Below are 27,027 nucleotides of genomic sequence, written 5' to 3'. Positions count from 1 at the left end.
GTAGCCTGAGTTCCTAAGGCATGCTGGCTCAGAGCTGCTGCTGGCTTTTGTTTTTCCTCCAAGCTGATCTGTATATTTTCTAGCTTGCCTTTCCATTGGCTGGAGTGAGGGGCTGAGAACAGCTATATTACTCAAGAGAAGAGAATATTCATAGAGTCCACGGGTTTTCCTCTGAAACCGCTGTTTTCTTCTCAGAGCAATAGCACCTTGATTATGGAGCGCTTCCCTGAAAGTCCTAAAATAATGTCCTATTTCAGACCAAATGTGAAACATCATTTCATTCCTTACAGAATCTAATCTTGGTGAGCGTAATGGATAAGTATACACAGAGAGAGGAATTTCTGACCTAGGACTCTCCTCAAAAGTATGGTATGACCCAAGTATGATCCACATTCTAGAGTTCATTAAAAGGCCATCTCATCTGTGGACTGAAATTACTTCCTCAGCTCCAGGCAGCGTGCATCCAGGCCTCCCCAGGGTCATCCTGGTCTTCCCTCCTGCAGGCCAGGTGGCACCTGCCAGCAGCCTGAGGGTAGAGTCAACCAGAGACTTATAAACCCAGAAAGGTGAAACTTTTTTTAAAATGCTAATGTGTTCTTAAAAGGTATATTTTATGCCAAGAGCCTACTGGCAGAGAAGGACATATGGGAACTCTGTGTATTATCCATGTGAGATAGGTTCAATTCCGATCAACACTCCTGTAAATTTTTAATATTGGACTGATTTCCTAGAGCCTGCCTGCCTGCCTGCCTGCTGCCCCCTAGAGGTGGCCCAATCCTGGAGAAGCATGTTGTTTAACACGGCCAAACTCTTATCTTACAGTACAATCACATTTTCATAGTTGTGTGTGCATATGTATCAGAAGCAGGCGTCTCATCTTCTTCACCTGTAAGAGGATAACCAAGTCCTAGGGTATTAGTGAGGGTAGTAGCCACATAGTAACCCAATCATTTTGGAAAAGGCAAGGCCTTAATCAAGTCATAAATCTGGATGGAGCTACTTTTCATGCTGAGAAAGATATAAAGTTCTTCTACCAGATGCCCAGGATCATGGGAGACATTAGCATACCCCCTGCCAATGGAAACCCAAAGTTTTACACTAGGGGTGAAGAGACATTTGAGGAATGGAAAATCGGCTTTGGATAGTTTTATTTTTCCAGGAACGTCTTTAAGTTAGTTTTCTTTGGGCAAATGTACATGGGAATCATCTTGGCCCAGTTATTTGACCAGCTCATTGGGAGGTCCCAGAAATCGGAGTGAAAATTAAAGTTGCTTGTCTTCTCCCACAGCCTTCTAGGGTCCGGCTGACAAATGGGAATGAGTAACTGCGTTTTTCCAATATGAATTAATCATTCCTCTCGGCCGGCTGCTTGGTGCCAGCTCCCACTCGTTCTAAGCTCTTTAGCGACCATCTCTGCCACCCAAGAGAATGCCAAACCAGAAATGGAAGGAGCCAGAAAAGGCACTGAAACGACTTCCCTACTTTTGCTCCGTCACCCCATGGCCTTAGAGTGAGGCCTGTACATACCGTATACCATGAGCAAAATGGAGATCCCTCTATAAAATTTACAGGACTGAGTGTTTTCCAGTTTTGGAAAATTAAATTAAGGAAAGGACTCCCAGACTGACTACAGCAAGTGCCAAGTTTCATCCCGACACACATCATTTTTATAGTAAGTTTAACTCTGTGAAAAATAGAGGATTGTAATGAAAATGCTGACAGGCCTGGAGCCAGCTCATGAAGTAATAATGCCACATCTTTCATACTTTTACACAGCATGTCCTAATCAGCCACAGCTTTCTTTTCCTTTAGAAAGCAGTTAAATAAGTGAAAATTCCCAGAGTACTACTTTTTCTCCTCCTCTTTTAGATTGTATATTCTTATTTTCAGATCATTCTTCGTCATGAACTGGGTTCAGTCCATTTACAGCTTTTACTCTGTGCAATCAGTTTATCAAGCTCAGGTGCTTTCTTCTGAGCTGTTTTGCCGGAGAGTGGAGAGAGGAGAAAAAAACGTGCACTCAGAACTCTTTTGCTTCTGCTCATTAAGGCTAAGAATGCATCAAAATGATCTTTGGCTGTGTGGCTCACTCAAAGCGACTGGCAGCTAATGAATGCCTGAGCTGGTTTGATCTATCCTACAAGGAAGTCCACAAATTAAGCCATTTGCCAAAAATCTTGGTGATTTTCAGACCTTTGAATCAACAAAAATCCACTATATAATGACCCTTGTATTGTGAATTCAGAGCTTCTTTAGAGACAAGTGCCACAAAGGCAACATTATGCTGTGAATTTTAAAGTTAGCATCTTCTGCTGGGGGTGCAAGGAAGTGAAGCCAGGGCTGCCAGGCTCCCAGTTTTCTACCCCAATTTCCTTCTCACCTGTCCAACTCAGGCTGTTTCCCTGAGTAAGGCTGTTTCCCTGAGTCAGGCTGTTTAGTCACAGAAGCCAATGTAAAATAAAGAGACAAACATGCAGAAAGTCAGTGAAGTCAATTGGACAAAAGCAAGAATGTCAACTGGTGGCACATTATAGGTTACATCTGGACCGATGCCCTGTCCTTGCTGGAGGCCATTGATTCTGTCATAGTTGGAGCAAATAATGAGGGGAACTCCCTGGTCTTTAGTGCTTCCTTTTCCCTATTTCATATCTGTACTTGGGGATGTTAGACCCATTCAGAGAGATGTCTTTTCTGGCGTTTAAGATTTAAAAAAAAAATCAATCACACATTTTTAAAAGGGGGCAACTTCATGTATAATTTAGTTTTCTTATTGGGTACATCTGTCCCATTCTAAACTTTCCTTACTTTCCCGATATTTTTTTAAAACTAGATGAAACTAGGGAGAGGAAACCTTACACATATGTGAATCACACCTGGCTTTGGCTCAGTTTAGAACCACTTTAGGCCTGGGAATGGGGCCTAAAGACAATATTTTCTTTCACTGGTTAAGAAGGGTTGATAGAGAGAGGCCTTCTGCTGCCAGAACTCTCGTTAGCTAAGCAGCCTTCCCACGTGCTGCATCCTCCTCAGCCACCTCACTAACCCAAGCGCTTTAATAGCTGAGGCCTGGGGAGGAGAGAGCACTGTCACTGCCTGCTGATGGCCTCTTCCCTGGGGTGGAAATGCTCCGCATATATGTAGCTGGGAGGGAAACAGAAAAGACAGATGCTCGCCCCCTGCCTTAAACACTGTGAACTTCTTCGCTGAAGGAAAAGGGAGGGGTGGGAGTGATTTATTATTTGGCCTCTCGGAGGCGTGGAATACATTATTAGCACATGTTTTTTGGTGTCCTTGTAAATGGCACGCAGAGATTGCTTGCCTTAAAAAAACAAAACAAAACAAAAATGACGGGCACTTCATTTATTTTAACAAATGAGAAATGTCCGTGACAGAAAGGAACCTGTTACAAGCCAGGTTTTCTCATTAGCAGTGAAATATGGATAATTATTCAGTGGGAACATACACAGTGGGGATTCATGTTAAATTCCTTATTTTGCCTGTCGCTGCTGGCAATCCAAAGAGAGCACTGTATACACACAGAGACATACACATAAATACGTACATAAAAGCACAGGGGCCTGTACTGCATGTGCAGAGAATACCAATTCTGAACACAAAGTTTTTATAAAATAAGCTATGTATTCAGTTAAAGGCCTTGAAAAAACAGATTGACAGAAAAGGCAGATGGCTGACAATTTTGTTCATTTACCTTGGTTATAATTAGTTTATTTTGATCTTTTCCTTTACTGTTGAAAGTGGACTTTCCTAAAAGGGTTTTCAATTCAAGATGAACAGTCATGCTTATTAGAAGCACATTCCCTGTGGTCAGTGTCCCGATGCGAAGGGAACTACAGTCACCTCTACAGCAGAGGGACATTGCCTGAGGAATGAGAGGGTATGTTAGGATTGCTGTAGTTAGGATACACATTCAGCAGCTTTTAACAAAGACCCCCAGCAACAGTAGCTTAAAGAAGGCAGAAGTCTATTCCAGTTTCAAGTAACAGTCCAGAGGAAGATGTTCCAGGCCTGGTCTGACACCATATCCTCTAGAGACCGAGGCAAAATGTCTTTAATCTCCTCTTGCTCTGACATCTCTGGGGTGTTGCCCTTATCCACCTAGGCCAGGATGGCTTGCTGTATGTACATGTTCTCAACAGCAGGATAGAGGAAGGGGCAAGAGGAACAAATCCTTTTAAAGATAGGTTTCAGGACGTGTGCGCAGCCCTCTCCCTCTCTACTGAATGTAACCACATGCTGCACACTTTCTTGCAAGGGAAAGTTGGAAAAATCTCTATTCCAAGAAACTATGTACCTCAAGTTCAGAGGTTCTTTTCCTATAAGGGAGGACAGATATGAAGGGACTAGCAGATTCGGCCACCCACAGCAACCAATCTAAAGTTGTCAGAAGCAAAGGTGTCGAGCACAAATGAAAGTCATCTCCGAGTGCAACAGAGCTGCATGAATAAAAGTGAACCTACCAGCAGGAATTTTTAAGTTTGACAGATTATAAAATATTTGGGGAAATATTTTTAAATAGGCTGGTACACCAATTGTTTTAAACTTGTTAAAACTTTCTAGAAAAGGTATAGAGCTGAATAGGCAAAGTATGTAAAAGCAATTGTGTAAACACAGAGTCATTCCTGATGATTTAAACAGTGCAAACGTGTTTTTCTTTTCATTATGGGTAATTTCACATACATACAAAATAAACCTAATGGTATATAGAGAACCCCCATGCCCTCATCACCACCTTCTGCCATTCTTATTTCATTTGTACTTTCACCCATGCCCCACTCCATCCCTACTCAATTATTCTTTTAGGTAAAATGTATATACATTGAAATACATACATCTTTTTTTTTTTTAGACGGAGTCTTGCTCTGTCACCCAGGTGGAGTGCAGTGGTGTGATCTCAGCTTACTGCAACTTCTGCTTCCCGGGTTCAAGCAATTCTCTGCCTCAGCCTCCTGAGTAGCTGGGACTACAGGTGCCTGCCAGCATGCCAGGCTAATTGTATTTTTAGTAGAGATGGGGTTTCACCATCTTGGCCAGGCTGGTCTTGAACTCCTGACCTCGTGATCCACCCACCTCTGCCCCCCAAAGTGCTGCGATTACGGGCATGAGCCACTGCGCCTGGCCATAGGGTTTTCTATGGTAAACGATTATATCATTGGTGAACAGCAACAGTTTTACTTCCTCTTGACCAATTTGGATGTCCTTTATTTCTTTCTCTTGTCTAATTGCTCTGGCTAGGACTTCAAGTACTATGTTGAAGAGAAGTGGTAAAAGTGGGCATCCTTATCTTGTTCTGGTTCTCAGGGAAAACTTTTCCCCATTCAGTATAGTGTTGGTTGTGGATTTGTTATAGATGGCTTTTATTACCTTAAGGTACATCCCTTCTATGCCAATTTTGCTGAGCGTTCTAATCATAAAGCAATGCTGGATTTCGTCAGGTGCTTTTTCTGCATCAATTGAAATGATCATAGGCCGGGCACGGTGGCTCAAGCCTGTAATCCCAGCACTTTGGGAGGCCGAGACGGGTGGATCACGAGGTCAGGAGATCGAGACCATCCTGGCTAACACGGTGAAACCCCATCTCTACTAAAAAATACAAAAAAAAACTAGCTGGGCGAGGTGGCAGGCGCCTGTAGTCCCAGCTACTCGGGAGGCTGAGGCAGGAGAATGGCGTGAACCCGGGAGGCGGAGCTTGCAGTGAGCCGAGATCCGGCCACTGCACTCCATCCTGGGCCACAGAGCGAGACTCCGTCTCAAAAAAAAAAAAAAAAAAAAAAAAAGAAATGATCATGTGATTTTTTATTTATGTGGTGTATCACATTTATTGACTTGCGGATATTAAACCATCCCTGCATCCCTGGTATGAAACCCAATTGATCAAGGTGGATTATCTTTTTGATATGCTGTTGGATTTGGTTAGCTAGTATTTTGTTGAGGATTTTTACATTGATGTTCATCAGGGATACTGGTCTGTAGTTTTCTTTATGTCCTTTCCTGGTTTTGGTATTAGGATGATACTGGCTTAATAGAATGATTTAGGGAGGACTCCTTCTTTCTCTATTTTTTGGAATAGTTTCAGTAAGATTGGTACTAACTCTTCTTTGGATGTCTGATAGAATTCAGCTGTGGATCCATCTGGTCCTGGACTTTTTTTGTTGGCAGTTTTTTTTATTACCATTCCAATCTCAGTGCTTGTTGTTGATCTGTTCAGAGTTTCTATTTTTTCCTGGTTTAATCTAGGAGGGTTGTATATTTCCAGGAATTTATCCATCTCCTCTAGGTTTTCTAGTTTGTGCATGTAAAGGTGTTCATAGTAGCCTTGAATGATCTTTTGTATCAGCTGTAACATCTCCCATTTTGTTTCTAATTGAGCTTACTTGAATCTTCTCTCTTCTTGGTTAACTCACTAATGGTCTATCAGTTTTGTTTCATCTTTTTAAAGAACCAGGTTTTTGTTTCATTTATCTATTTTTTTGTATCAATTTCATTTAGTTCTGTTCTCATCTTTATTATTTCCTTTCTTCTTCTGGGTTTGAGTTTGGTTTGTTCTTGTTTCTCAGATTCCTTGAGGTGTAACCTTAAAGATCGTCTATTTCTGGTCTTTCAGACTTTTTGATGTAGACATTCAAGGCTGGGAACTTTCCTCTTAGCACCACCTTTGCTGTATCACAGAGGTTTTGATAGATTGTGTCACTATCATTATTCAATTCAAATAATTTTTTAATTTCTGTCTTGATTTCATTGTTGATACAACAATCATTCAGAAGCAGGTTATTTAATTTCCATGTATTTGCATGGTTTTGAAGGTTCCTTTTGGAGTTGATTTCCAATTTTATTCCACTGTGGTCTGAGAGAGTACTTGATATCATTTTGATTTTCTTAAATTTACTGAGACTTGTTTTATGGCCTATAATATAGACTATCTTGGAGAATGTTCCATGTGCTGATGAACACAGTGTATATTCTACAGTTGTTGGGTAGGATATTCTACAAATATCTGTTAAATCCATTTGTTCTAGGTTAGAGTTTAAGTTTATTGTTTCTTTGTTGACTGTCTTGATGACCTGTCTAGTACTGTCAGTGGATTATTGAAGTCTCCACAATTATTGTGTTGCCGTCTATCTCATTTCTTAGGTCTGGTAATGATTGTTTTATAAATTTGGGAGCTCCGGTATTACGTGCATAGTTAGGCTTGTGATATTTTCCTGTTAGACTAGTCCTTTTGTAATTATATATGTCTCTCTTGGTCTTTTTAACTGCTGTTGCTTTAAAGTCTGTTTTGTCTGGTATAAGAATAACTACTCCTGCTTGTTTTTGGTGTTCATTTGCATGGAATATCTTTTTCTACCCTTTTACCTTAAGTTTATGTCAGTCCTTATGTGTTAGGTGAGTCCCTTAAAGACAGCAGGTGCTTGGTTGGTGAATTCTTACTCATTCCTCCATTCTCCATCTTTTAAGTGGAGCATTTAAGCCATTTATATTCAACATTAGTATTGAGAGGTGTGGTACTATTCTATTCATTGTGCTAGTTGTTGCCTAAATACGTGTGTGTGTGTGTGTATTATTGTTTTATAGGTCCTATGAGATTTATGCTTTACGAAGTTCTATTCTGGTGTATTTTGAGGATTTGTTTCAAGATTTAGAGCACCTTTTAGCAGTTCTTGTAGTGCTGACTTGGTAGCGGCAAATTCTCTCAGCATTTGTTTGTCTGAAAAAGACTATCTTTCCTTCATGTATGATGCTTAGTTTTGCTGGATACAAAATTCTTGGCTGATAATAGTTTTGTTTAAGGAAGCTAAAGATAGGACCACAATCACTTCTAGCTTATAGGGTTTCTGCTGAGAAATCTGCTGTTAATCAGGTAGGTTTTCCTGTATAGATTATCTGTTACTTTTGGCTTGTAGCTCTTTAGATTATTTCCTTTGTCTTGACTTCAGATAATCAGCTGACTATGTGCCTAGATGATGATCTTTTTGCAGTGAATTTCCTGGATGTTCTTTGAGCTTCTTCTATTTGGATGTCTAGATGTCTAGCAAGGTCAGGGAAGTTTTCCTTGATTATTTCCTCAAATATGTTTTCCAAACATTTAGATATCTCTTCTTCCTTGGGAACATCAATTATTCTTAGGTTTTATCTTTTAACATAATACCAAACTTCTTGACGTCTTTATTCATTCATTTTAATCTTGTTTTCTTTGTCTTTGTCAGATTGGGTTAATTCAAAAAACCTGTCTTCAGGTTCTGAAGTTCTTTCTTCTACTTGTTTTATTCTGTTGAGACTTTCCTGTGTATTTTACATTTCTCTGTGTCCTTCATTTCCAGAAGTTATTATTGTTTTTAATTTATGCTATCTATTTCTCTGGAGATTTTTCCATCCATATCCTGTATCATTTTTTTGATTTCTCGAAGTTGGTATTCCCCTTCTCTGGTGCCTTCCTGAGTAACTTAATAATTAACGTTCTGAATTCTTTTTCTGGAAATTCAGAGATTTCTTCTGGGTTTGCAGCCATTCCTGGTGAGCTACTGTGATCTTTTGGGAGTGTTTTGTCATAATACCAGGATTGTTTTTCTGGTTCCTTTTCATTTGGGTAGACTATGTCAGAGGGAAGATCTGGGGCTCAAGGGCTGCTGTTCAGATTCTTTTGTCCCACATGGTGCTCCCTTGATGTGGTGCTCTCCCACTTCCCCTAGAGATGTGGCTTTCTAAGAGCTGAACTGCAGTGATAGTTATTTCTCTTCTGGGTCTAGCCATTCAGTGGAGCTACTGGGCTTCTGGCTGGTACTGAGGAGAGTATGTAAAGAGTCTTGTGATGTGATTTGTCTTCAGGTCTCTCAGCCCTGAATACCAGCACCTGCTCTGGTGGCAGTAGCAGGGGAGTGAAGTGGATTCTGTGAGAGTCCTTGGTTGTAGTTTTGTTTAGTATGCTGGTTTTATGTTGGTTGGCCTCCAGTCAGCAGGTGGCACTTTCAAGAGAGCATCAATCAGCTATGGTAGTATAGGGAGTATATAAGCTTGCCCTAGGGTCACCTGGATAAATATTGGGGTCTCTCAGGGCAGTGGGCAGGACCACAGATCTTCCAAGAGATTATATCCGTTGTCTTCAGCTACCAGGGCGGGTAGAGAAAGACCATCAGGTGGGGCAGAGTTAGACGTGTCTGAGCTGAGACTCTCCTTGGGCAGGGCTTGCTGGGACTGCTGTAGTGGATAGGGTGTAGTTCTCAGGCTAATGAAGTTACATTCCCAGGGGGATTATGGCTGCCTCTGCCATGTCATACAAGTTGCCAGGAAAATGGGGAAAGCTGGCAGTGACAGGCTTCACCAAGCTCCCATGCAGCCCGAAAGGCCAGTCTCACTCCCACCAACAGCACCAAGTTTATTTGCAGGCAGCTGGTGAGTCGGGCTGAGAACTTGGCCCAGGCTAAAAGCCTCCCAGCTGAGAAAGCAAGCAGCACTTTTAGGTTTCACACCTCCCCAACTGCCGTGGCTTCTGTGCTCATATCTGCATTCCTTGTTAACCCCACTCCCCAAGATTCTGTCCAGGAAACTTCACATCCAGTCAAAATTGTACAAAGTTCATTTGGAAATTTCCTTCTCCCTGTGGTCTTTCCCCAGTTCCACTGGCAGCCCTCTCCAAGGACCCCTGTAAGACGAAGTCAGAAATGGCTTCCCCAGGAACTGAGAGCCAACAGGGGTCTTCTCACTACTTCTTCTAACCCTACATTTTTCTCAGCTCTCTAAATTAATCTCAGCTCCAGGTAAGGCCAAATCCTTCTTCTGTGATCTAGGCTCCCCAGTGAGGATGTGCACTTGGGGGCAGATTTTCACCCTCTCACACTTTGGGCACTCCCAGTTTTCTGGCTGTCTCATGGCACCTGCAGTGGCAAGCAGTTTCCTTGAAAGGGTCTGTGGATTCTCTGGCCTTTCCCGGTATGTTCCTGCGGTAGTTCTTGGAGCAAAAATTCACAATGTGAGTCTTCACGTGCTGCTCTGTACATCTGAGTGGAGGCTGCAAGTTAGTTCTGTCTCCTATCTGCCATTTTTTCCCCTCAGGATTATTAGAATTTAGAAGCTTGGAGGAGAGGCCACAAGGAGCTTGGACTCAGAGCTCTGCATGGAAGGGGAGGTGACAGTTGCTGCTGGGATCTCTGAGAGGGCACAATAAGGCAACTTCTGAAGTGTGGGATAAAGCAAATTGCAAACTAGGACCAACTACTGACAATGGAACCAGCTGCACTGCCAGGTTGAAAACCCTAAATTACCTTATGGATGACATTTTTTCCATGAGCCCCTTCATTGGCTTAGTTCCATTTCACTATATGTCAACCCAAGCAATGTAGATTTAAATCGGTCCACTTTGCCCTGGCAGTTGGCTTTGGGGGAGAGAGAAGAAGAGGGGTGAGAATGAGTTTGAGATGATGTTAAGAAATCTGGGAACCTAAAAGCACCTTAAAGGTTATTTCATTGGAACATAAATGAACCTTTAAAATCATCAAATATTCTCACTTACAAATTAGAAAACTGAGGCCAGAGAACCCTATTAAAATCCAGAGTTTTCCTTCAGAGTCATGAATCTATGTAACTAACTTTCACAGTAACAAAACCACTATTTTCAAAAAAATTTTCCACAAAACTGATCTTAGCCCTGATAAGTTTCAGAGGCTTTACAGTTACACCCTCAAGATACTTTGGGTTCAGTTACAGACCACTGCAATAAAGCAAATACTGCAATAAAGTGAGTGACACAATATTTTTTGTTTCCCAGTGCATATAAAAGTTATGTTTACACTACATTGTAATCCACTAAGTATGCAACACCAATACATTTAAAAGAAAACACATACATGCCTTAATTTAAAAATACTTTATTGCTAATAAATGCTAACAATTAGCCTTAAGCAAGTCTAATCTTTTGCTCATGGAGGGTCTTGCCTTCATGTTGATGGCTGCTGAATATTGGAATGATTCTGGCAGTTTTTAAAAGACAACAATGAAGTTTGCTGCATCGATTGATTCATCTCATGAAAGAGTCCTCTGTAGCATGTGATGCTGTTTGATAACATTTTACTCAGTTGAACTTTGTTCAAAATTGGTATCAATCCTCTCAAACCCTGCCACTGCTTTATTAAGTTTATATAATATTCTAAATCCTTTGTCATCATTTCAACACTGTTCACCAAGAGTAGATTCCATCTCAAGAAACTACTTTCTTTGCTCATCCATTCAAGTTTTATTATGACATTGCAGCAATTCAGTCACATCTTCAGGCTTTACTTCTCATTCTAGTTCTCTTGTTATTTCTACCACATCTGCAGTGACTTCCTCAACACTGAAGTTTTGAACCCCTCAAAGTCATCCATGGGGGTCGGAATCAGCCTCTTCCAAGTTCCTGTTCATGTTGGTATTTTGACCTCCTCCCATGAATCATGAATGTCCTCAATGGCATCTGGAATAAATCCTTTCCAGAACATTTTCTATTTACTTTTCCCAGATGCATTTGAGAAATTACTATCCATGGCAGCTATAGCATTATGAAATTTGTTTCTTAAAGAGTAAGACTTAAAAGTTGAAATTACTCCTTGATCCATGGACTGCAGAATGGATGTTATGTTTGCAGAAATGAAAATAAGAATCTCCTTGTACATCTCCATCAGAGGTCTTGGGTGGATAGGTGTGTTGTCAATAACCAGTAATATTTTGAAAGAAGTCTTCTTCTCTGAGCAGTAGCTAACAAAAGAGTGATCTTAAAATATTCTTTAAACCATGCTATAAATAGATGTGCTGTCATCCAAGCTTTGTTGTTCCATTTATAGAGCACAGGCAGACTAGATGGAGCGTAATTCTTAAGGGACCTAGGATTGTTAGAACTAGAGATGACCATTGGCTTCACCTTAAAGTCACCAGCTGCATTATCCCCTAACAAGAGAGTCAGCCTGACCTTTGAAGTTCTGAAGTCAAGTATTGACTTCTCTCTAACTATCAAAGTCCTAGATGTCTTCTTCTTCCAATAGAAGATTGTTTCATCTACACTGAAAATCTCTTGTGTTTAACGTAGCCACCTTCATCAGTGATCTCAGCTAGATTTTCTGGATAACTTGCTGCAGCTTCTACATCAGCACTTGCTGCTTTAACTTGTACTTTTATGTAAGAGAGACTGTTTCTTTCCTAAAACCTTATGAACCAACCTCTGCTAGCTTCCAACTTTTCCTCTGCAGCTTCCTCACGTCTCTCAGCCTTCATAGAACTGAAGAGAGCTAGGGCTTGCTCTGGATTAGGCACTAGCTTAAGGGAATGTTGTAGCTGGTTTGATCTTCTAACCAGACCACTAAAACTTTCTTCATATCAGCAACGAGACTATTTTACTTCTTATCAATTTTTTGTGTTCACTGGTGTAGCTCTTCTAATGTTCTTCAAGAGCTTTTTCTTTGCATTCATAACTTGGCTGTTTGGCACAAGAGACCTGTCTTGGCTTTTGACATACCTTCCCCACTAGACTTAATCATTTCTAGTTTCTGATTTAAAGTGAAAGATGTACAACTTTTTCTTTGTCTTGAACACTTAGATGCCACTGTAGGGTTATTAATTAGCCTAACTTTAATATTGCTGCATCTCGGGGGATAGGAAGGCGGCCCCAGGAGAGGGAGCAAGATGGGCAAATAGCCATGCAGTTGAGCAGTCAGAATACAGACATTTATCAATTAAGTTCATCTTTTTATATAAGCATGGTTCATGGCACCCTAAAACAACTACAATAGTAACATCAAAGATCACTGATAACCATAACAGATCATAATGAAAAGTTTTGAAAATCTGACACAGAGACATAAAGTATGCACATGCTGTTAGGAAATCATGCCAATAGATTTGCTCAGCACAGGGTTGCCACAAACCTTCCATTTGTAACAAATGCAGGATCTATGAAGCGCAATAAAGCAAAGCACAATAAAATGAGGTTTGCCTATACTATGAAGGCAGCCTCTCAAAGACCTCTTAGTTGCTTCTTCTCCTGGGTCTTGAGTTCCAAGAACTCCACATCCATGGCAGGCCTGCCCTTGGAAACATCTCTACCCTATTCTCATCTGCACGAGGAACAGCAGGCTGGGAGGCCCTGGGAACATGACCAAGACCCAAGGCTCAGATGGGCCAAGAGAGGTTTCCTGGCTACTCACTATGGCCTCTGATTCCAAGAAGGAGGGAGGAATTTGGATGTAATTTTTCTGCAAATATTCCTCTTATTTAGCTGACTAAGGTTTCTGGCTCCCAGATAAGTAACTTCTTCAGCCATAGAGACCAACCTAGGGGCTGCTACCACTCCTTTTTCTGCCTAAATACTCTCTCAGAAAATCCTAAGGCAGTTGGGAAAATGAGGACTAGGAGAAAATATGAAAGATTCCTTGGCCAAATGTCTTCTGTGTGCTTAGGAATAGTAAGGTTCGTATTTATCAACTTAAATCTCCTCAGCCTCACCAGGGCTGACCAAACAGGATTCATGGAGCCAGCATCTTGATAGCATATGGCCTTTTTTTTTTTCCTTCAAAGTAGATGTGATAGGGAGACATGCATTTGCCTATTTCAGTCAGGCTAAAAAGCTTTATTTGTTTTAGCTGCACTTTTAAAAGTATATTTACCTTCATACACATATAGTTTTCCTGGCTTTTATTGGAAAATGAAGCCAGCATTTTACTCCAGGCTACATTTGGGGTTGGAGAGTATAGGTGTTGTGATCCCAGGAGATCCCCAGTGGACTGATTTCTCTCCCCAAGGTCATTTCTACCCTCATTTCAGAACAGGAGTGTGGTGACACCACTGTGGACCTCGTGGCATGTAGATGCCTAGATGCCACCAGGAGCTAGTGCTTGTGGTGAGCCTCATTCTCCTGAGTACCTTGAGTAAGGTGATACAAGGCCAGGCAAGGTGACTCACACCTGTAATTCCAGCACTTTGGGAAGCTGAGGAGGGAGAATCACTTGAGGCCAGGAGTTCAAAACCAGTCTGGGCAACATAGCAAGACTCCATCTCTACTAAAAAAAATTATTAATTAGCTGTGCATGGTGGCATATGCCTGTAGTCCTAGCTATTTGGGAGGCTGAGGTGGGAGGATCACTTGAGCCCAGGAGTTCAAGATTGCAGTGAGCTATGATTGCACCATTGCACTCCAACCTGAGCAACAAAATGAGATCCTGCCTCAAAAAAAAGGAAAAAAAAAAAAAAAAGAGGATACAGGTCAGGCAAGAGCTGGGTCAGTACACAAGTAGCAGCTCTGTCCTATTCCAGGCCTTCAATCCACTGGCCAAGTTGAAAAGCTGGAAGATACCTCTCCCTAAATGTATCAGTTAGCTATCACCTCACACATACACATGCTGCATTTTAAAAAGCCCAAACTTGGTGACTTAAAACAACAATCAATTGTTCTTACTGATCTTACTTAGTTCAGCTGATCTAAGCTGGGTTTGGCTGGAGTGACTTGACTGTTCTCTGCATTTCTCTTGTCTTCCTCTTGGGATCATCAGGCCAGTCCTGGCATGACTTTCTAATATAATGGCAAAGGCACAACAGCACAAGCAAAAGCTCCCAAGATCTCTTGAGGTCTAGGTTTGGAACTGTTACATTAGCATCTCTGCCTCAGTTTTTTATTGTGGTAAGAGATACATAAAATTTACCATTTTAACTCTTTAAGTGCACAGCCTGATGCCATTGCATACATCTACCTTGTTGTACAGCTATCAACACTGCCTCCAGAATTTTTTCATCAACTAAAACTCTGCACTCCCCCTCCCTCCCTTCTCCCAGCCTCTGGTAGCCACTGTTCCACTTTCTGTTTCTATGAATTTGGCTGTTCTAGGTACCTCATATAAATGGAATCATACAGTATCTGTCCTTTTATATCTGACTTCCTTCACTTAGTATAATGTTTTCAAGGCTCATCCATGTTGTAGTGTATGTCAGAATGTCATTCCTTAAGACTGTATAATATTCCATCATATATATATACCACATTTTGTTTATCTACCCATCTATTGTTGGATATTTGGGTTGTTTAAATCTTTTGGGTATTATGAATAATGCTGCTATGAACATAGGTGTACAAATATCTTTTAAAGTTCCTGTTTTCAATTCTTTTGAATATATACCCTAAAGTGGAATTGCTGGAGCATACGATAATCCTATATTTAATTTTTTAGGGACCACCATACTGTTTCCCACAACAGCTGCTCCATGTTATATTCCCACTAGCAATGCACAAGGTTTCCAATTTTTTCACATATTTGCAAACATATTTTGGGTTTCTTTTAATAATAGCCATCCTGGTGGGTATGCAGTGGTAACTCATGGTGGGTTTAATTTGCATTTTCCTAATGATTAATTGAGCATCTTTTCATGTGTTTATTGGCCATTTGTGTATCTCTTTTGGAGAAATGTCTGCTCAAGTCCTTTGCTTATCTGGGCATTTGCCCAAACTGGGTGGTTTGTTAGTTATCAAATTTTAAGAGTTTTTTTATATAGTCTGCATATTAATTTCTTATCAGATCTGGGCTTTGCAAATATTTTCTCTCATTCTGTGAGTTGCTTTTTCACTCACTTGATAGTGTCTTATGATGTGTAAGAGATTTAAATTTTGATGAAATCTACTTTATTTTTTTCGTTTGTTGCCTATATTTTAGTGTCATATCTAAGAAACCATTGCCAAACCCAGTGTCATTAAAGTTTTCCCTGTGATTTTTTGTAAAAAAGTTTTGTACTTTCCACTCTGAGGTTTAGGTCTTTCATCCACTTTGAGTTAATTTTTATATTTAGTGTAAGTCATTTGTTCACATATGGATATCCAGTTTCCCAGAACCATTTGTTGGCAAGACTATCCTTTCCCCATTGAATAGTCTTTGACCATGTATTTAAAAGTCTGTTTCCAGTCTCTATTCTGTTCTTTTGGTCTCTATGTCTGTCTTTATGCCAGTACAGTACTATTTTGATTACTATCACTTTGTATTAAGTTTTGAAATCAGGAACTATGAATCCTCTTTGTTCTTCTTTTTCAAGGTTGTTTCGTTATTCTGGGTGTTTTGATATTCCATATAATTTTAGCATGAGATTCTCTATTTGCAAAATATATCATTGGGATTTTGGTAGGGATTGCATTGAATTGGTAGATTACTATGGGTAGTATTGACATCCTAACAGTATTAAGTCTCCTAATCCATAAACATGAGATGTCCTTCCATGAATTTATATCTTCTTTAATTTCTTTCAGCCGTATTTTGTAGCTTTCAGTATTCAAGATTTTTGTCTCTCAGTCCATTTTGTGCTGCTACAACAGAATACCTGAGACTAGGTAATTTATAATGAACAGAAATTTATTGGCTCACAGTCTTCCTTTGCATCCTCCAAAAGGGAGGAAAGCTTTGTTTTCACATGGCAAAAGGTGGAAGAGCAAAGAAACAAATAAGGGCTGAACTCACCCTTTTATAATGGCATTAATCCAACCCATGAGGAGACAGCCCTCATGGCCTGATCACCTCTTAATACTGTTACAATGGAAATTAAATTTCAACATGAGTTTTGGAGGAGACCAACATCTGAACCATAGTAGCCTCCTTGGTTAAGTTTATTCCTAAGTATTTTCTTCTTTTTGATGCTGTTGTGAGTGGACTTGTTACAATAACAATGAACAATCAGAAAAGAAAAACATCTTTCTAACTCACATGGCCAAAGCCAGAAGGGGGAAGTATAACCGCTCTCTCATGGGAGGGCACTGTCAAGTTGCATGGTAGAGTCAGCGGATACATGAAGGAGTGAAGAATTGGATCATATAATACTACATCCCATACTGAGCTTCCAGGGGTCCATTTTTAGGTTTATCTTTTTAGAACCCTCCCTTCCAAATAGTCTGCTCCTACCCTCTCACTACTACCTCACTACCTCAGGAAAAACAAAAATGAAGGGGAAAAAAGTAAGTGAGCAAAGAAACAAAGGAGGTGGCAAGGTGCCCAGCTGAACAAGTAGCAGGTATGGGGGAAAGAACGCAGTCCAGGAGTCAGGTAGAAGGCCTGCTGCACAGTCTCAGGAAGGTCTCGTAACCTCTCTAGGCCTCAGTTTCTTCCTCTGGTGGTGAACTAGATGATTTCTAGGGATTCCCCATCTTGTGTAAATTTTAACAGTTCTATCCCTGGATTCACAAACAAGAAATATTAGACCAGGTGTGGTGGCTCACATCTGTAATCCTTGCACTTTGGGAGGCTGAGGCAAGCAGATCACTTGAGGCCAGGAGTTCAAGATCAGCCTGGCCAACATGGTGAAACCTCGTCTCTACTTAAAAATATGTGTGTGTGAGAGAGAGAGAGAGAAATTATCTGGGCATGGTGGTGCACACCTGTAATCCTAGCTACTTGGGAGGCGGAGGTTGCTGTGAGCTGAGATTGCACCACCACACTCCAGCTTGGGTGACAGAGCAAGACGCTGTCAAAAAAGAAATGAAACATTAGAAAATCCCTTCTCTCTGTAGATGCATAGGCACCCACCCACACATCCACAGAGGGTAGCCACCTGTCTTAGTCCAGTCAGGCTGATGTAACAGACATATCATAAAAACTAGTGGCTTATAAACAAAAGAAAATTGTTTTTTACAGTTCTAGAGTCTGGCAAGTCCCAGATAAGTGCAGCAGCAGATTAATTGAGGGCTTGCTGTCTGCTTCATAGATGGCAGCTTCTCAATGTGTCCCACATGGTGGAAGGGCCAAGGCAGCTCTCCAGGGCCTCTTTTATGAGGACACTAATCTCATTCATGAGGAAAGAGCCCATGTGATGGAATCACATCCCAAAGTCCCCACCCTCTGAAACCATCACCTTGGTGATTAGAATTCAATATGAATCTAGGGGGTACACAAACCCTCAGACCATAGCACCATCTTTGTGCCTCATATCTCATCATTTCCTGCCTTGCATCTACAGTTTTGAGTGTGTTTTCTAAAAATCTTATACCAGCTTGGGATCTCCCTGGAAGAGGGAAGATAGTCTTAATTATCTTATCTTAACTCTCCCCAGAGCAGTAGGTACCAAACAGATATTTTTTCTAAGTGAACTGAGGGGAAAAAAACTTCAGATTCTTTAATTTTCGATGACTTAATGCGTTTTACATATCCAAATAAATTCTCTGTAAGTTGCTGGGGCACCAGAGCGAACACAGCAAATACCCTGTCCTTCCAGGAATTTCTCTCACAACTGCAACCTGTTTATCTTACTGATTCTACACTACAAAGTCTTAGGTAAACATGATGATATCTGAGTTTATTATATCAAAATATGTTTGATGGCTCTGTAGATATGTATAATATTGTACATGTCCAGCGCAGGCTTTGCAAAAGCCTTCAGAAGACAAAGCCTTATGCAGAAAAAAAGATCCAGGTTTAAAATTGTGTTCCTAGTCTCTGATGAAAAAAATTTTGACTGGAAAAATCACATAACAAGTAAAATGAGGGAATATGATACTTTTACCAATTCAAGTTTGTTTCTTAACTATTACTATATAGTATGGTATTTTTTTCCCAACATATTGTATTTGAAGAAGGAATTTGTCAGAAAAAAAAAATCACTCTAAGAACTACTTATCTTGAAAACACTATTCAAGGAATGAAGATTAACTGTATCATTATTTTAAAGTTAGTATAGGGACATAAACAGAAATAGGTACTTTTGTTATCCAATAATTTTACTTAATTGAATGAATTATAGTCACCCTCCTAGAAATTCAGAGAATAAAAACATCTCCTGTTCACTCAGGAATGGCAAATATAATAAAAATGCCATGGACAAGGCCACATTGTGTGTACAGTTTCTAAAGCCACAAAGACAGTAAACCAGTGCACCAGGAATGTGTTCCTTATGGCTTTACTAAGGCTTTCTTCTTTTCCTCTCCTCCTAGGCTGCCCCATCACAGGTCACCCTGTCCCTAATATCACCTGGTTTCATGGTGGTCAGCCAATTGTCACTGCCACAGGACTGACACATCACATCTTGGCAGCTGGACAGATCCTTCAAGTTGCAAACCTTAGCGGTGGGTCTCAAGGGGAATTCAGCTGCCTTGCTCAGAATGAGGCAGGGGTACTCATGCAGAAGGCATCTTTAGTGATCCAAGGTAAGAAACCCTGCAGGCTTTGCAAACTGGACTAATTTCTTGAATAAGAAAGCCCGTTTGGGAATCTAACTATCTAGTAAAACAAAGTGATTTCTGATCTTCAGTGGTACCCAGGGCATGAAAACCGAAGCTGCGCCATGTTTCCATACTGTGAGACCCTACTTCTGTCAACATGGCTCTTCAGAACAGCCATCATGCCCCTCCTAGCAGAACCTGGAAAAGCCAATGCTGCCTTCAGAAATAGGCCCTTCTGCTTATAATGTTGCTGTTGCTCAGGACCATGGAAACACCACTATATATCAAAGTCAGATGTGATTCCTTTATGCTGATTTAACTAGTACAGATCTCACACACACGAAGAGTAGCCTGTTTGGTTACTGCCTCCTGCCTAAAGACACAGGCCTGGCGCCAGTGCCTGCTGATCATCCTGAAGAGTCTTCAGCTTTAGTCATAAGCTGAGGGCTTTCCAGGCACCTTTCCTTCGGCCCTGGCAAAGAACAGACTGCGAAGCCCACATGGCTCATGCATTAACCTTCCAGGAAAACAGGCATGTCAGAAAGCCTTTGGGCGGGGCCTGGCCTTCACTGCACCAAGAAAGAGTTGTAAATGAGGCCAAATCAGTGGGAAAGAGGGGAAAGTGGCCTTTTTATAGAAACTGTGTGAGGCTTTGGAGTTTTCGGCAGGCTAGTTCAACCTGTGGCCTGTGTGTGATATATTCCAAAATGAAGGATGCAATGGGAAGGGACAGAGTTGTGTGCCAAAATGGCACAAAAAGATGGAGAAAGGGAAATCTTTCTAAGCAGATAAGTTTTCTTCCTAAATATCTTCCTTCACCATTTGGCTTTTCAGACAGGAAAACAAATGTTCCATTTTCTCGCCAGCCAGCCAGTATCTGCTGAAAACCAGAAGCCAGGGCCTATTTGCAAGACTTGTAATACACAACTTTGCAAATAAGCACTCAAAATCTGCCACCTCATATTTATTTTTAACAGCTTTCCTATCAGTGAGTCCCAGACCCCCAAAGCAACTGGCTTTCTTACTGACATCATTGTCTCATGTAAATAAGCACTCTCTGTATAGGCTTTTTTGGGTAACATTTGCAAAGTCCAGCTCGAATCTGTACTGTGATGGTTAAGTATTTACTATATTTATATATCTTTGTAGAAAACAAAATCACTTTCTGGTGAACCAATGAGGAAAGAAAAGGACTGTAGCAAATATCTTTAAAAATAAGATGACCTATGGCATTAATCAAGTACCCTTCTTATGTCAGGCACTGAGCTACTTTATTTCCTGTCCCCACAGTAACTTGGTAAGGTGAGGGTCACTGTACTCATTTCATGGCTGAGGCCCCTAGAGACCACGTGACTTCCCCAAATAGTTCGGGAATGGTGCCCATCAAGGAGCGGGGCCCTCATTTATAATAGCTCCTCTCCTTCAGGCCACAAATCCACCCCTTCCACCCTCTCCCTGCCCTGCTCAGAAGGAATTCAGAGTGTGGGCAATTAAGCTATATTCTTTTCTACTCTGCTCCTCCTCCCATGACAGATTACTGGTGGTCTGTGGACAGATTGGCAACCTGCTCAGCCTCCTGTGGTAACCGGGGGGTTCAGCAGCCCCGCTTGAGGTGCCTGCTGAACAGCACAGAGGTCAACCCTGCCCACTGCGCAGGGAAGGTTCGCCCTGCAGTGCAGCCCATTGCGTGCAACCGGAGAGACTGCCCTTCTCGGTGAGTGCGGCGGACACTGGCTCAGACCTCCCCACCCTAGGATGGGCCCTCACTTTTAGCAAGGTCGAGGGCGAGCCCTTGGGTAGCACTGTGCAGGGAGAGATGCCAGCCAAGGAGCTGTTCTTCCCTCTAGGCACAGGCTTGTCAGGCCTCTCCACCCTGCTGAAAATATCCTCAGACTACACCACCTCTCTCAGCTCTGTTTATTCCTCACCCCGCTAATGGTCAACCAAGTTTCCCAAGTGCCTGACAGGGTCTGTTCAGGGAGCAAGAGCATCCCAGGCCCTAGCAAGCCATAGACTCCCCCACCCATCATACAGTAATCAACTGACTCTGAGTTGTTTGGAGAAAGCAATGTCTTTTCAATTGAAGGGCTGAGGAAACAATGATTACTGGGCTCCACCCGCCCTCCAAGTCTAACCTTAAACACCCGTGCTAATCAGTACTCCAGTTTAGTTGGGGAAATCTTATCTTCCTCTTTTCTACAAAGGCTTGCATCTCACTAAAGTTGAAATAAATCTTTGTTTCCGATAGTAGCCTCATGCTCAGCATTTGGGTTCCTTGTGTGGCCCAGCATGACACCCAAAGCCTCTGCCATCTTCCTCATGCTTCAAGAGGCTATGAGTCTCCCTGTGCACCCCATCCTCTGTCCTCAGCAGTAGTTAAGTGGATAATAGATGGGCTTGGAGTTGGCACTGGTGTGGTGCTCAGAGCCTGGGGGGACTTAGCTCTGCCCTCAACCCTCAAATGCCCCTTTACTACCTATCTGTAGGACTTTCATACAATACTTAGGCAACTGCTTTCTGTTTTGCCAGCTGAGTCATAAGGAGCAGCTGAAACCAGGAGAGACTCAATGAAATATGAAACATGCTCATTAATATCAGCAGTTTGACTTGCTGACGGGAAGGTTTCCACAGGAATGATTAATGTCCTTTTATACCCTTCCTGAACTGTAACATACCCCGGCCCTTTCCATTCTCAAACCCCCCACCCCAGCTCCTGAAAAATTGCTGAAACGTATATTTGGAAATAAAAGTTGATTGAAATGCAGGCCTGACATTCACCAGGGATATAAGAGGCTGGAAAACTGCCCTTGCCAAGCTATGCAAAATGAAGAAGAGATCTCTGACGTGCCAGGAACTTTTTGACTTGATTTGGTGATGGTCAGAGTCAATCAGCTTAATTTACTTCTGCAAATGAAATAATAATGGCTGTGTTTTCTTGGATTTCAATGCCCCCAGGAGTTTTTAAACACCTCTTGCCTGCTTCCTAAGTGGCTCTGCTCCTGTGCGTTGGAAATCTGCATGCAGTCATCCCTCTACAAGGCAAAAGAACAGGGAAGTGGCCACAAAACTAAATAAGTCACAGATCCAGATTTAGGAGGAATTTGCTCCCCTTCCCTGCTACATGCCTCTCCTGAAAGCCAGATGTGGCGCCGCTTGGCTAGGACGTAGCCATAGGTTCACTTTGCCTGCCAGATGTTTTGAACACTTAGTATCCTTCTTTGCACATGAACAAGTGTTGCCCTGGTTGTCTCTTTAAGATACAACTGGGTAACCCTGCTGTGACCCAGATAGCTGCTTTAACCATTTTGTTATATAAATTTTCTCAATCACTAAAACCAAAGAGTGGGATTTTTTTTGTTCTAGATTACATGAGCAACAAGTCTTGCAATTTCCCCAAGCTGTCTCCGTCTCTTTGAGAATTATTACAGGGCACACACATGCAATGCGAATCCCTGCATGTTTGTATATGGACCAAGGATTTCAGAGTGTTCCCAGTTTACAGGCTGGCTTTGTGAGAAAAGTCCATTTGTCACAGTCTCACTTTTGGAACCTAACATTGAGAGAACAACTATCTCTACCACGTATGCAGCCCTCTGAGAGGTATAAGACCTATAGACTATAACACCAAGAGATGGGAGGAACTTTACCTGTTTCTGAGGGATTGACCAAAATGTGTGGCAGGAAGTACACTGAGCACTACCAGACAAAACTTTGACTTCAGTGAGGCCCAGATTACTTTCTGTGTCAGGAGGTGACACAAATTTGGATCTGACTTCCCTAGAACCTTGGATCTCCTTTAGGAAGTACCAACACTGCAGTTACAAAACAACAAATTGATTCTCTTACAATTTTGAAGGCCAGAAGTGCACGATCAAGGTATCCGGAGGGTCATATCACCTCCAAAGGTTCTAGGAGAGAATCCGCTTCTGGTGGTCCCAGGTGTTCCTTGGCTTATGGCCACATCACTCCACCTTCAGCCTTTCTGGTCACATTATCTCCTCCTCTTCTCTGTATGTAATCTCCCTCTGCCTTTCTCTGTAAGAACACTTGTTATGGCAGGCATATAGGGCCCAGCCAGATAATCCAAGATAGTCTTATCTTAAATCCATAATTACATCTGCAAAGAACCTTGCCACATAAGGTAACATTCACAGGCACTAGGGATTTGACATGGATATCTTTTGGAGGAGTCATTTTTCAGCCTATCTTTCCAAGTATATACTGTGAAAAGGGTACTGGCCCCAAATCAGTGGCAAGAGCAGGGATGTGGGGTGGGGAGGGGATCTCTTTTCCCCAGGGCTTGTCCCTTTAGGGCTCTCCTGACACTTCTTCCTCTCCCCAGGTGGATGGTGACCTCCTGGTCTGCCTGTACCCGGAGCTGTGGGGGAGGTGTCCAGACTCGCAGGGTGACCTGTCAAAAGCTGAAAGCCTCTGGGATCTCCACCCCTGTGTCCAATGACATGTGCACCCAGGTTGCCAAGCGGCCTGTGGACACCCAGGCCTGTAACCAGCAGCTGTGTGTGGAGTGGGCCTTCTCCAGCTGGGGCCAGGTGAGGAGCCAGAGAGGTTGTTATTTGAAAGCTAAATCTAAAGGAGTGGACGCTGCCACAGTAGGAAGTGAAATGTTATCACTGCCACCTCCTCCTTTCACATTCTGACTGGCCAGGTATAGCTTTTGTTGGTTGTCCAGCTGAGACACCCTCAGAGCAGCAGGCTTTTAATTCTTTGTGTAATTCTATGAACCAATGTGACTGAATGTTTTTAGGCAGTTAGCAATTCAAAACATCTTCTAATTGGCCATCTATACATTATTACATTTATGTCCTCCACTCCCACCCTTAGGTGTGTCCTTTGGAAAACAATCACTTGCAACTTTCTATTAAGTTAACACACTGTGGCCATCTTTAACGAAAATCAAATGTTTTTGGCCATACAGTTCACGTTCCAACTCATAAGCCATTTGTGTCCCAGGTAAGTTGAGGCTACTGCTCAATGCTAGCCAATCAACATGCCTAACTGGAGACTCCTTTCTGGAGCTTCTACTAACCCTTCCTTATTTCCAGTGACATAATGTATATGCTTCATAATCAAAGAGGCATGAGCTCCCCTTGCCTGGGGGAATATCATCTCTCTCTTACCTGGAAAAGCCCACTTCTCATAGCTCACATACCTCTCAAGACAGCTCTGCTTCCAGGCCCTTGAGGCTTATTGGTAGTTCATAAAATTACAATAGCAAACAGATCTGGCTACACATGAGAGATGTTTCTGCACTGTGTCATCAAGGTCACTCAAGGGGGGACATATGGTGCACCAGTGATTGTTTCCTAACAGAAAGAAAAATACATATGTCTTTCTCCTTTTCTCTATTCCTTCCCCTCAAAAAAATTCACCCCCTCCTCCTCTTTTCTGCAACCCTCCAGGACAGTATGTGTCAAGCTTTAATGTGAATCACCTGGGAATCTTATTAAAGATGCAAATTCTAATATGGTATGTCTTAGGTAGAACTTGGGTTGCTGAATTTCTCAAAACTTCTGGTAACATCAATGCTCTTAGACCAAGGGCTTCACTTGAAAAAGTAGCAAGGCTTGAGGCATTACAGATTGCAGACAAATGCTTCATCTCACAATCCTGTTGATGTCTCTCTGCTGGTAATATTGCTGATATTGTGCTTCAAACTGTAGATGCTTCTCAAACGTCCACACTCCACTCCTGTGAGAATGAAAGTGATGATAGTTTCTAACAAAAAATTCCTTTTGGAATAGTGTTAGACTTCATGAAGGCAGGCAGAAGGAAAAACATTTGTATAAGAAAACCATGCCAATTTTAGTCCAAGTAAAACTAAGACCACCTTCTTAGCTCCAAAAATCTGGCTTCATGTAATAATTCGACTTTCTTCTTTTAATCCAACATACATTTATGGGACACCTGTCTTGGGAGGGGAATGTGTCCCATTTATAAGCATGTGTGAAGAAATGAAGGGAAAAGCAGCCCACAATGTTTGCAGGAGAATGAAGTGACAGAATAGAAATAGAAATGTGGCCTGGAAAGCAGGTGCAAGATCATAAAAGGGTCTTGTATGCTGTACAAAGAATTTGGATTTTATTGTAAGTGCAACTACAAAGATTTTTAAGAAGGAGTGGCACAATCAGACTTTTAAGATTACTGTCTGGCCAGGCACAATGGCTCATGCCGGTAATCTCAGCTACTCAGGAGGCTGAGGCAGAAGGAGCACTTGAGAGGTTGAAGCTGCAATGAGCTGTGATCACACCACTTTCACTACTCCAGCCTGGGTGACAAAGCAAAAACCTCTTTTTTTTAAAAAAAAAAAAAAAAAAAAAAAAAGGTCTGCTGTCTGCAGCATAGTGATCAAATTGGCAAGTGAAAGGACTACAGAAAGAGAAACCTAATCTAGGTGAGCAATTTTGGTGGTCAGAATGAAGGTATTGAGCAGTGCCAATAGAGAGGAATCCATTTCTCTTTATAAGTGTGATTCACATGGCTTCCATGAGCCATTGGATATCAGGGATGAGAGAAAGGAAGGAAGTCAAAATTTTACTGGAGGGTCTGAATTGAATAACTAGATAGGAATATAGAAAAAAGAGGGTGGATTAGTGCTATATGGAATTGTTTTGGACATGTTTATACCTAAGTACAGATGCTCATTAAGTAGTTGCACATATAGGTCTGGGGCTTAAAAGAGAACTGTGCTAAACACTATCAATTTGAAAGTCATTAGTATACAAGTGGTGGCTAAGAATCATAGATGGTATCACCCAGAGAGAGGGAAAGGATCAGATTAAGAAAAGGCACAGGACAGAACCCTGGGGTAAACAACACTAATTAACCTGGGGGAAGAAGAGAAAAAAAGATTAACCTAATGAGTGGGAAAATTCACAGAAACCAGTGGAGGAGCTTTATCAAGAAGGAAGGAAGTCAATGGTATAAAAATACATCCAACAGAATAAACAAAATACAAAATAAGCATTGGCCTTATTTTGTACATACAGTGCATATTTGAACTTGACTGATAGGCAGTCACTGGTAACTCTGTGAATGGCAGTTTCAGTGTAAAAGTAGGCAGTGTAAAAGTAGCCACTGAAATCAAACCAGCAATAGGTTTAGTTACAAATGAGAATGGAGGAAATAAGTGCTTCCAGGGACACATTACTCCTTCAAGAATTCCCAGTGTAGTCAAGAGACATTAGCAAAATGGCAAATTAGGAAGCTCCAACTCCATGTTCTCTTATGGAAGCATCAAAAAAACAACTAGAAACTGGCTGAACTAACCTTATAAGTGTTCTGGAAAACCGCCCAAGTTCTATAGCACCCAAGTAAACAGCCAATAAAGAAAAAGCCATCTTTAAGATGACATGAAATTTCCTGGTATTTTCATTCATCCTTGCCCCACCCCTCCTCCATGTGGCATGGTTTTGATCTTGACAACGTAGCAGCCACTAATTGTGAAATCTGCACAAGGACCACAGACCTGCAGACACCTGGGAAAAAAGATTATGGGTGGAGACATGGGGGAAGGCAGAGCATCAAGACAAATAACTGAAGGATGCTGGGCTTACTACCGAGGTGATGGGATGGTCTGTGCAGCAGACCACCATGGCACACGTTTACCTATGTCACAAACCTGCACATGTACCCCAGAACTTAAAAGTTGAAGGAAAAAAAAAAGAAATATCAAAGACTTGATAATGTAAAAATATACAGACAGCCAAAAACAAAAGAGTCTGGTGCCTCCCTCCCCTCTCTTACCCTGTGACAAGCCAGCTCCTCTTGCCTTCCTCTATGATTGTAAGCTTCCTGAGGTCTCACCAGAAGCAGTTGCTGGCACCATACTTCTTATACTACCTGCAAGACCATGA

General features: G+C 41.7%; 1 protein-coding gene across 1 annotated transcript in view; it reads left to right on the top strand.

The window, feature by feature from the left end:
• Positions 1-27,027, top strand: part of ADAMTSL1 (ADAMTS like 1) — a 425,354-nt gene that overhangs the window by 388,721 nt on the left and 9,606 nt on the right. The window contains exons 24-26 of the mRNA XM_025359517.1: positions 18,926-19,138; positions 20,687-20,867; positions 23,496-23,703. Of these exons, the coding sequence (XP_025215302.1) occupies positions 18,926-19,138; positions 20,687-20,867; positions 23,496-23,703 (602 nt within the window). The remainder of the gene's footprint in view (positions 1-18,925; positions 19,139-20,686; positions 20,868-23,495; positions 23,704-27,027) is intronic.

The sequence above is a fragment of the Theropithecus gelada genome, chromosome 15 (genome assembly GCF_003255815.1).
Source record: "Theropithecus gelada isolate Dixy chromosome 15, Tgel_1.0, whole genome shotgun sequence".
In the NCBI taxonomy this organism is placed as follows: domain Eukaryota; kingdom Metazoa; phylum Chordata; class Mammalia; order Primates; family Cercopithecidae; genus Theropithecus; species Theropithecus gelada.
Note: the sequence above shows the minus strand (reverse complement) of the source record. Positions and strands in the feature narration are given on the sequence as shown.